The sequence below is a fragment of the Mesoplodon mirus genome (assembly GCF_964341445.2).
Source record: "Mesoplodon mirus genome assembly, chromosome: 4".
NCBI lineage: Eukaryota > Metazoa > Chordata > Mammalia > Artiodactyla > Ziphiidae > Mesoplodon > Mesoplodon mirus.
In genome coordinates, this window is record NC_138979.1 from 53199296 (window position 1) to 53210253 (window position 10958).

Consider the following 10958-nt stretch of genomic DNA (forward strand, 5'->3'; position numbering starts at 1 on the left):
GATATTGAACATAAAGTTCACCAAAGATGTCTATGTGTAAGGGTGAGTGGTGGGTCATCGTGACCCCTTGCAGGATTGAGAAAGGAATGTTACCTTCTAAGGAGTTACGTGGCTGGTGTCAGAAGAAGAAAAATTGTTCTTTAAGATTGAGCAGGTATTTCTGCTATTGGGGAGGTCTTTTAACACGTAATGCAGATGCACAAGGCACACTAGAGGGGAAGGAGGAGGCCAAAGGGCAGAGAAAAAGTTTTATGTTTAAATTGTTCTTGTCTTGCCTTAAAATGTGCACTTTTATTTCATCAGTCAGATATATTTTCTGCAGATAGTTTCTCTTAGGGTGTCACCTGTATTTTCATTTTCATAACAGTGTCTGGCGGGGGGAGACAAATGTATATTAAAAAAGAAATAAAATGACAGCAAGGCAGAGAGTTGAGAAAACAAAAAAGTGCAGATAGAACTCGGATAAAAATGAAAGTAAAATGAAAATATGTCTTACGTATAAAATATTAAACATTTAGGGTGAACTGGATGTTTGCAAAGGTTATCAAATTATTTTCAGGATTATACCCCAGTGTGGGGAAGAAAATAATCTTCCCTCTACTCTTCTGAGTTCTTGCCGGAGACCTCATGTAATAAGACAGATTAACAAGAGAACAACAAAAGTTTATTCACATGGTGTACCTCATGGATAAATGGAAGATACCCAGGGGAAAAATGGGCAATTCCCAAGGTAGCCTAAGCCACCCACTTAAATACCACTTTCAGGCAAAGAAAAGAAAAGGTGTATGTGGTGGGAGGAGGCTGGTTACAGGAGGTGGCCAGGAAAAGCAGGGTTAACTAGGGTAAGGTTGTTAGCAGGTTTTAGAGCCTTCATCATCGATAAGATTCTCTTGTGATTTTCACTCAGCCTTCTCTTACTGGTACAGAGGGGGAGACACCCTTACAAATGGAGATTTCTTTTATACATGTGAATGACCCTTTCAAAAGAGTAACTTCCCTGTTTTCAGAGCATCCCCCGTGTCTGATTTTTCTCAAAATAATAAACTCAGAGCAATCTGTATGCCAAAGAGGCATATTTTGGGGTGACATACTTTGCTACCCTTCACCAGCTTCCTTATTTGTCTTTCATTTGCCTGCCTGATTGATTCTCTTCTTGTTAATTAACAACCTTATTGAGATATAATTGGCATATGGCAAAATTTACCCAGTTAAGGCATACAGTTTCTTGGTTTTCACTATATTTAGAGTTGTACACCTATCACCATAATAATAATTTTAGCACATTTTTGTCAACCCAAAAAGAAACCTCATGCCCTTTAGCAGTCATTCCTCATTCCCTTCATCCCCACTCCTAGCCCAAGGCGAACACTAATCTTTTTCTAGTCTCTGTAGATTGCCGATTCTGTACATTTCATGTAAACAGAATCATATAGCATGTGATCTTTTGTAATTGGCTTCTTTCATTACTTAATAATGTTTTAAAGTTCTAAGACATAAACTTTCAAATTCCTGCTTTTTTTAAAATTAATTTTTATTGGAGTACAGTTCTTTTACAATGTTGTGTTAGTTTCTACTGTACAGCAAAGTGAATCAGCTCTACGTATACATATATCCCCTCTTTTTTTGATTTCCTTCCCATTTAGGTCACCACAGAGCACTGAGTTCCCTGTGCTATACAGTAGGTTCTCATTAGTTATCTATTTTATACATGGTATCAATAGTGTATATATATATGTCAATCCCAGTCTCCCAGTTCATCCCACCCCCCTTCCCCCCTTGGTATCCATACATTTGTTCTCTACATCTGTGTGTCTATTTCTGCTTTGCAAATAAGATCATCTATACCATTTTTCTAGATTCCACATATATGCGTTAATATACGATATTTGTTTTTCTGACTTCACTGTATGAAAGTCTCTAGGTCCATCCACGTCTCTATAAATGATGCAATTTTGTTCCTTTCTGTGGCTGAGTAATATTCCATTGTATATGTGTACCACATCTTCTTTATTCATTCCTCTGTTGATGGGCATTTAGGTTGCTTCCATGTCCTGGCTATTGTAAATAGTGCTGCAATGAACATTGGGGTGCATGTGTCTTTTTGAATTATGGTTTTCTCTGGATATATGCCAAGTAGTGGGATTGCCGGCTTTTTAAAGTTTTAAAGCATAATATATGTGTTTTGTCCCCTATTTAAGAAGCTAAGATCACAAAGGTTATTCTCCTGTATTTTCTTCTACACAGTTTTAATTCTTACATTCAGGTTTATACTCCATTTCTAGTTCATCTATGCATATGGTGAGGAAAGGGTCAGGTTTATTTTCTTACCTATGGCTATCCAATTGTTCCAGCATCATTTGTTGAAAAAATTGTCCTCATTGAATTAAAGGTGCTTTAGCACCTTTAATGAAAATCAGTTGACTATATGTGTGAATCTAGTTCTGGACTCTTTTCTGCCCCACTGATCTGTAGGTCTGTGTACCAATATCATGTTGTCTTGATCACTACTATAACTTTACAATGAGTCTTGAGATCAGGTATTCTAAAACTTACAGCTTTGTCCTTTTTCAAAATGGTTTAGCTATTCTAGGTCCTTTGTATTTTATATACATTTTAGAATCATCTTGTCAATATCTTAAAAAAAAGCTTATTGGGATTTTGACTGGGATCGTGGGGAGATTTGGGAATAATTGGTCTTAATAGTCTTCTAATCCAAGAATATGGTGTATCTCTCCATTTATTTAGGTCTTCTTTAATATTTTCAACAACATTTGTAGTTTTTAGCATCCACATCTTGCACATCTGTTGTCAAATTTAACAGTATTTAACCTAACAGGTATTTCATGAATTTTTATGCTACTGTAAATGGTATTGCTTTTTTCAAAATTTTCAACTTTTTACTGCTTATAGAAATATAATTGATGTTTGTATGTTGACCTTATATCCTGTGACCTTGCTTAACTCATTTATTCTAGCTTTTTTTCCCTTTTTTTAAAAACAAATGCCTTAGAAATTTCTACATAGGCATTCATGTTATTTATGAACAAAGACAATTTTACTTCTCCCTTTCCATCTGCGTGCCATTTATTTCTTTTTCTTGCCTTGCTGCACTGGCCAGGAATACTAGTACAATACTGATGGAAGTGTGAGGACGAATATCCTTACCTTATTCTTGGTCTTAGGGGAAAACACGCAGTCTTGCACCATTTACTATGAGTCTCCCCATTATATCTTTAACTCCTTGCTTATTCACGTTGTATTGACTACTGTAGAAAAAGCAAATAGCAAAGCCTGTGGACTACTTTGCTCTTTAGTCCCTGAGCTGTAGCCATTATTCACCTAGTGGCCTTACAACATGTATTGTTTCAGACAAATACAGTACAAGCCTTTTACAATTAAGCAGTGGCAAATGCCCATTTGATCTAGAGCAATGGTTTACAACTTTGGCTGCAAGTGAGAACCACCTGGAGAACTTTTAGAAATTCTGGTGTCCAGGCTGTACATCGGACCAATTCCATCAGTAGTCCTGATGGAAATGTATACTATATTAAATTATGTATTAATTTATACAATCTCACCACAGCTCTATAATGAAAGGACTGTTTGTTGTGCTCATTTAATAGATAAGTAAACTGAGGCTTAGAGAGAAGATAAGTAACTGGACCACAGTTACTGAGGTACATTGACTCTAGAACCTACCCTTAATTCAGTTGCCTGCCAACTGGCTGTGTTAAAAAAGTAAAAGGCATCTAACCCCTCCCCTCCACCTCTCCATGGTTCTGGTGATCTTCTGGAACTAGTCTAGGATGCCATCATATTAGGACTTGTCTTCAGTAGTGTGTTGGTCTGTTATTCATTCATTCATTCATTTGTTCACTCATTCAGTGGTTTGTAGTGAGTTAATATCTGCATGGTGCTATGTGTAGATAGGTCCTAGGGTGAGGGAATGAGAATAACAGAGCAGCTGAACTCAGAACAGTAGCAAATATAAAATTTAGAAGATTGCAAGAGGAAGGAGGGTAAGGAATAGATGCCTGGGAAGTGGTTGCTCAAGAATCTTTGACTAATCAGTTCAAGTGTGTAACATAATGTCTTCTATGCACTGGTGTGTCTGGGGCTGGTCAATGTGTAACCCCATTAACTCCCCCAACCCCAGATTTTTTTTTACCAAGCTTCTTTTAAAGTTCTCTTATAGATTTGGGGTCCAAAATACATCTTTTCCAGACTCGTGAGAAAGAGTACGATACCTGGTCAGGTGAAAAGGGTATGGGATACCAAGAAGGGAATTAACATTTAATGAATGCCTACTGTGTTCCAGGCATTGTGCAAGATACTTCTCATGGGTTACTCCATTTGATGTTTATGCCACTCCTGAGGAGTAGGCATTATCCCAGTTTTACATATGAGAAAACAGGTTCTGAGAGGTTCAGTAATCTGCCCATTGTTCACAAACCAGGAGCAGGTGAAGCTAGGTTTGAAACACAGGTTTGTCCAATACCAAAGCCCAGGCTTTGTCTGCTGCTCAGAATTGTCCATAGAGAGACAGCAGTGGTGCTTTCCTCCTGAATGTCTTAGCGTTTCTAAATCTCAAGATGACCCCTCTGAAGCATGGGTAAGAGATGCAGGAAAGAATATTGAAAGAAGAATTTCAAGATTAGGGAGGAACAAGGTGGTGTAAGTCAGATGTAAATCCACGGTGGAAGATGGTAGGGAGCTCTCATCCATTTCATAATTCCATTCTTGAATGAATTTGAGAAGAAATCAGCTGAGGATGTCCTTTAAATTGGATTAGGGGTAGATTTTTAGTATCTTTTTTAACACCAGAAAAAAAGCAAAGAACAAACTTAAAACCCCTTTAAACTAGGTTTAAAAGAAGGAAAGTCCGTAGGACTTCTCCCAGGAGAGCTTGCAGTCAAAACCCTGGAAATGGATTGTCCTTTCAGGAACAGCCCTTCTCAGAGAGATTTTTGTCTCCAAGACCCCACCTGAGTCACACTTTTCTTCTGACCCCATATTTGCTTTGTCACAAACACCAGCTGACCTGCAGCCTTGGGCATTCATGTTCACTCAGAACATTCTTACATTTTGGGTAATTTCCGTGTGCGTATGTTTGTTTTAGGTACAAACAAAAGGACAAATAAGGACTTCATCTCCCTTGTGATCTTAGGGAAGTATGTCAGAAAGACCTTAGGAAAACTCCTGGTTCCCAACTTTTCATTTCTCATGTGAGGAAACTGAGGGCCAGTGAGTGTTATGTGTTTTCCCCTAAATTTCTAAAGTCACTTGGTGACAGAGTTGCAACTGCAAACCAGGATGTCTAGCTCTGTTTCCACCAGCAAGAGTGGGCTTCCTGTCACAATAGCTACCATCTTCCTTATGCGTTTGATTTGTTCTTCACCCATAGATTCTCCAGAAACCAACCCCAGAACTCAAGCACCAGCTGGCTGCTTTCTCTAAGCGCGTGGCCGGTGCTGTGACCGAGCTCATCCAGGCAGCGGAGGCCATGAAAGGTAGGCTGGATTCTCTCGTGTCGTCCTGTGGGGCAGTCTAGACAGCAAAGTGAGCAGAGAGGATGGGCAGCCTACACAGGCCCTCTCTTGGCAAATGAAGTCAAAAGGAATACAGTGAGGAACTTTGTTTAAGAAGCAAATGGGAGTAGAGTTAGACTTAAAAAGTAATTTTCTCCTGAAACAAGTCTTTTCTCCAGTCTTTGTATTAAGTGCTTCAACTTAAATGTCACGATCCATCTAGAACCGCTCACTTCTCTTTTAAGGGTCTTGCCATACATTTTTATCTGCATTTTCCTTCATCAGAGTATTTATTCTCATTTAAATAATACACTTGATGTTTAGAAATGGTGCTATCTGGGTAGTATATTGTTTGCACACCCCTTCGTGGTTATGAAGAAGCAATCAACTCACCCGGGAGGGGTTTTCTTACCAATTTCCCTTTGTTTGCATTTGAGGGGAATGGCTATTCCTCCTGAGTTCCCAGGAGAAAAGAATGACAAATCTCTGTGCTCAGCATAGTCTCAAGTCTCCTGAGGATGCTTACTTGCATTCATGAACTTTAAGTTACAAGTCAGAGTAAAACTCAAGCAGGCCTTGGTCAATGAGATCTCGATTTTTGAAACTATCATTGATGACTGATTCTGTGGTAGGGCTGTCTATACAACTGATTGAGAAAATCAGGATCAGACAAGCACTCCCCACCCCGACCCCTGCACCCAGCTCATGTTAGTGACAGCTGGAGAAAAGATCCCTTAGGACAACGCAGCTAGTCAGCTTATGGAGCATCCCTGCATGCAAATCCTGATATTGTTTGTAATTAAGTCACTGCCCTGAGGTCTGCAGCTACCAAGAATGACCTTCTTTGGACTGCTTTTAGGAACAGAGTGGGTGGATCCAGAAGACCCAACCGTCATTGCAGAAACAGAATTACTGGGGGCTGCAGCATCCATTGAGGCTGCTGCTAAGAAGTTAGAGCAGCTGAAGCCAAGAGCAAAACCAAAAGTGAGTGTCCACGTGTGGCTGCTTGTCTGATGTCAGTAGGTCTTCCGGTGGATGGCTGTGAAATGGAGCTAGATGGGCTGTAGGGAGCTCGTCTCCTTCCCTGTGGTTGGACTAGCAAGCTGAAAACCTGTTCTACCTTCCCAGCACCTTTTTACAGGGTATGGAAAAAAACCCAAGGGTGGGTCTTTCAGGTTAACCATCCCAAGAAATACCTTTGGGTATCCAGAGGAAGAATTCCGGCATTTACAATCTTGACTTCGTTCCACTATTACATAAAGCAGGTGTTGGATGTTTTCCATAGAAAGTCCCCGTTGCTGAATGTGAGATTGTCACCCTCTAATTTTCTGGTTTCCATAATGCTTTTCACCAGAAATAGCAATGCTGGGTCTCTCCTCTTCTTAAAATCAACAGAGAGTAGTGTGAACCTCAAAAGTGGACCTGGTAACAGATTTTTTCAGTATATGCTGGAGACTGTGGTTGGCTGGTGTGTTTTCTCCATCTATGTTTTTCATCTAGTTAAATGTTGAGAACTTAGTTACTAAGATCATAAGTATGTGTTAAGAGGAAGTCATTTAAAAGAAAGAGATACTTTAAGTAAGGACAGTAGAGAGGACAATTATTACAAAAAAGAATGGTGCCCTGGTGCTGTCCAGGGGGCAAAGCCCAACCCTGTAAAGAAGCCACAGTCCCCCTGCCCCCATGGCTGTCTTCAGTGGGAAGATGGTAGAACCAGAGGAGGCCTCTTTATCTTTCTATTCAAGCAAGTCCCTACTGGTTCCTGTAACCTCACCTCCCTTCCAAGGATCCAGATACCTTAGGAATTAAAATCTGGCTCTTCTCTTCAAAAACAAAAAAGTTGGATCTCCCAGTTTAGGTGCCTAAAATTCTACCTTTTAAAAAAAAAAAAAAAAAACCTGCGGATGGAGTTTGAGTACTGGAATATACCAAAGCACTCAAAAGCAGTTCCCAGGCTGATGCTGTATGTAAAATAGACATGGACATATAGTGAATCTGTTAGACTTGCAGACATTCTCAAAACCATGGAATTCTTAGAGCCAGTCTCCTAATTGTCACTCTAGATTTGATAAAGGCATTTTTAGAATTTCTCATCAAGATGTAATTTAAGATTTTTGGCCTCTGGTTTTTGAGTTTGCCAGGGTCCTCTTTACTGGCCTTAACCTGAGGGTCTTAGATGGTCTAAGTTTGTCCAAGTTTTTCTCAACAAACTTCGGAGCTAAGTGTAGGTGTAAGGGCAACTCCATTTTCTGGACTTGGCTTTATTTCTGCTTTATAAAAATAAGTTAATCATGAGTAGAAAATGTACTTTCAGCTAAGAAGCAGCAGCCATTGACGGAGATTTAGAGGCCTTAAACTTAATTTGTTTTTCCTTTTCCTTATCTGATTCACTACATACTTTCCTCTCTCAGGAAAGCTTCTGTCTGCTAGTTCTGGAGCCATGTCAGTTGATGCTCTTCCTCCTGGAGAAGTAGCTTGGCGCTAATTCACGCTGACCCTTCACCATACGCTAAGAGCTGCAGTCCCAATCCCTTTCCCATTGTCTTTTGCAGGGCCCTTCTGAGCTCTTGTGTATCCCTGAATTCTGGCTTCCCCCTGTCCAGCTATTGATTTATCTCATGATTCTTGATCTGTAAAACAGTCATTAGAGTTCCTATTCCATAGGATTGTTGATATAACAATTAAATGAGATAATCTAGGAACACAGTACCTGACATACCATAGACGTAGTAAGCAGTCAGCATATCACCATCATTGAAAATATGATTCTAGGACTTTTATCTACTACCTCCTAGGAGAATGCCTGAAATAAAAATTATTCCATAGATCCATGAGCTGATGGCCTTAGGAAAAAGAGAAAAAAAAGGCTAAAAGCACATGTTGATTGAATGCCAAGCATGTGCTAGGCAATCTTCTAGGTGCTTTACATAGATTAACTCATCTGGTCCTTACAGCAAGTCCACGAGGCAGCATTGTTGGCGTCCCTGCTCTAGGGATGCAGAATCAGAGGTAAATTACTTGCCAGAGTCAGATGGCCTTGACCGAGCTGGAAGCAGCATTGTGTGGGCTCTGGAGGTGGCAGTTTCAGGCCATACCAGTCCTCTGGGCCTACCCAGTGTCAGAAATTCCGGTGCAGTCCCATGGGGGAGGTTTCTGGTTTACCTGTGCCACTTGAGCCATTAATCCCACCTCTGGAAATCTGTCCTGAGGAGGAAATCCAGAGAGGAAGAAAGTTCTGTGTGCGTGAGACGGTGGTTCCTTTCATCCTTGTTCACAGTAGCAAGAATTTGGGTGTGACCTGAGTGTCTGCTTGAAGGAAAAGTATGTAGCTACTCAAAATAATGGTTGATAGGACTGTGTAGCATGAAGAAGATGCTCCTGGTATAATATTAAGTGAAAACTAAAACAGGATGTGGAATCATGTCCTCAGTATAATCACAGCTCTGTTAAACACTTGTGAATGAAGGAGACAGGTGGGGGATGTACAAGAATGATGGTGGGATTGGAGTGATGGGAGGGTCTATGTTTTAAAATTTTGTAAGACAATGTTTTAAAAATAACAGCACTTAAAAAGTTTGTGATGACTGCCACTCTGAGCCAGTGGGCATTCCCTACACTGCCCTAGGATCATCTAGCCTTTCTGTTTATAGTGTGGTGTGGCTTTTTACAGAAAACCAAGGTCACAGTTGACATAACTGTTGATTTGAGTCCCTTCCTTGGAGGTACCTACTCTAGGTCACTCCCATCTTCCTATTAGGGAGGGTACTTGGTCCTTCTAGAGTCTTTAGAATGATCTCTGAAGTCTTACTCTACCCAGTGACCAGAGGCTCCCACCACATGGCTTATGTTATCCATAAAACTGTTTTGAAGAAATCATCAACCTAAACCACAGTTTTTGTGCCTGTCTGGGAGTGCCATCTGCTCTGTAGTAATATCGACGTGAAAAAAAAAAATCTTTCTTGACTTCAAGAAGGAATTTTTCCCCAGTTTAAGAAAAGAAAAAATCACAATCTAACATCAAAAGTCAACCAGTCTTTTGAGATTAACCAGTTCTTCCCATCCCCTTCCAAAACTAAACTCAATCAATTAATCACAAATCCTCAGGATTCTGTAAGTAAGCAATTGCTGTTTCACCTCTACCCCTGTTACTCACATGCAAACCTACAGGCACCCACTATCGGGTGAATATGCTTTGCTTCCATATCTGGGAAGCATTTGCACTGCTTTGAGGGAGTTTGGGAGATGGGCTATGTTTTTGTTTAAATTGTTTTGCTCACCACATTCTCAGGTTGCCTATTTTAATAATAGAATGGTCTGGGGTTTATTGAAGATGGTTCCTGGTATATTCCCACCTCAGGCCCTTAAAACGTAAGCACCTCTTTTTACCTGGAATTGCCCAGACACAAATAACAAATTGGCATCGCTGAATTCACCGTTTGCTTGGGAAGATGGTGTAAAGGCAAAATGAGAATGTCGGTGAGCCCTGGTGCATGTGCCTATGATACTAATGATGGCGCCGTTTCCACACCTGCAGACACACTGTGCTCCACAGACAGGTAACAGAGGTGCCCCAATGGCGTCCCCACCAACTCCCCCCCGCCCCCTCGCAGCTGCAGCCTGCCATGCTGTGCCCATTCTCAGCTAAGTCAGACCTGGATGCCTTTCTGCAGGCCTCTGTGTGATATGTTTGATATATTAGGTTGTTATTTAATCCAACTATATATCAAACATATTCCTACAGTGTCTTGCCCTGTCTCCGGGGGTTCCTAATGTAGCTTAGAAGGCAACAGGAAAGAATATGTTAGAATCACAAGTAGATTTAGAAGACAGAGTGCTCATTATATTACATTATGTTATATCCCATTTCTTCTTGTAGCATTTAAAACCTGTATCTGTACTGCTAGATTATTTTGTTTATTATAGAAACAAATCATAATTATTGATGTTTCATAAGAGCTTGAGATATTATGTATAGTTTAGTTTTGTGAGTGATGAGTCCTTAAAGGATGTGCTCAGTGGGGGGAAAAAAACCCATGTTTGTGATACAGGGTCAGGATTATAACCTCCAAACACATCTGGATTTATACTTCATTTTAGTTCAGTTTTATCCTGATCTTCAATTTAGAAATTAGTAATTTTCCTGGTCAAGCTTTCAGCAAAAAGTCAAGCACAAATCAACTGTGTAATGTTCCTTTACACCCATAGTAACAAAATGTATAAACCAGATCAGCCAAACCAAATGTATGGATGGTGAGTCACTGGGCTTTATATAAACTTTGGAGGACTAAGTATATCTAGTAAAGATAACATAGTGTGGATTATACTCTGTCTGTTGAGTTTCCTGTTATAGGTTAACTTGTCAGTAGAGGTTGATAATATTTAGAATATGCCGACAATCAGAAAGTAATTCCACAGCCTAATTGGGTGCAA

General features: G+C 40.1%; 1 protein-coding gene across 3 annotated transcripts in view; it reads left to right on the forward strand.

The window, feature by feature from the left end:
• Positions 1-10958, forward strand: part of TLN2 (talin 2) — a 451691-nt gene that overhangs the window by 424624 nt on the left and 16109 nt on the right. For all 3 annotated transcript variants that reach the window (XM_082618383.1, XM_082618385.1, XM_082618384.1), the window contains 2 exons: positions 5405-5510; positions 6388-6512. In XM_082618383.1, the coding sequence (XP_082474509.1) occupies positions 5405-5510; positions 6388-6512 (231 nt within the window). The remainder of the gene's footprint in view (positions 1-5404; positions 5511-6387; positions 6513-10958) is intronic.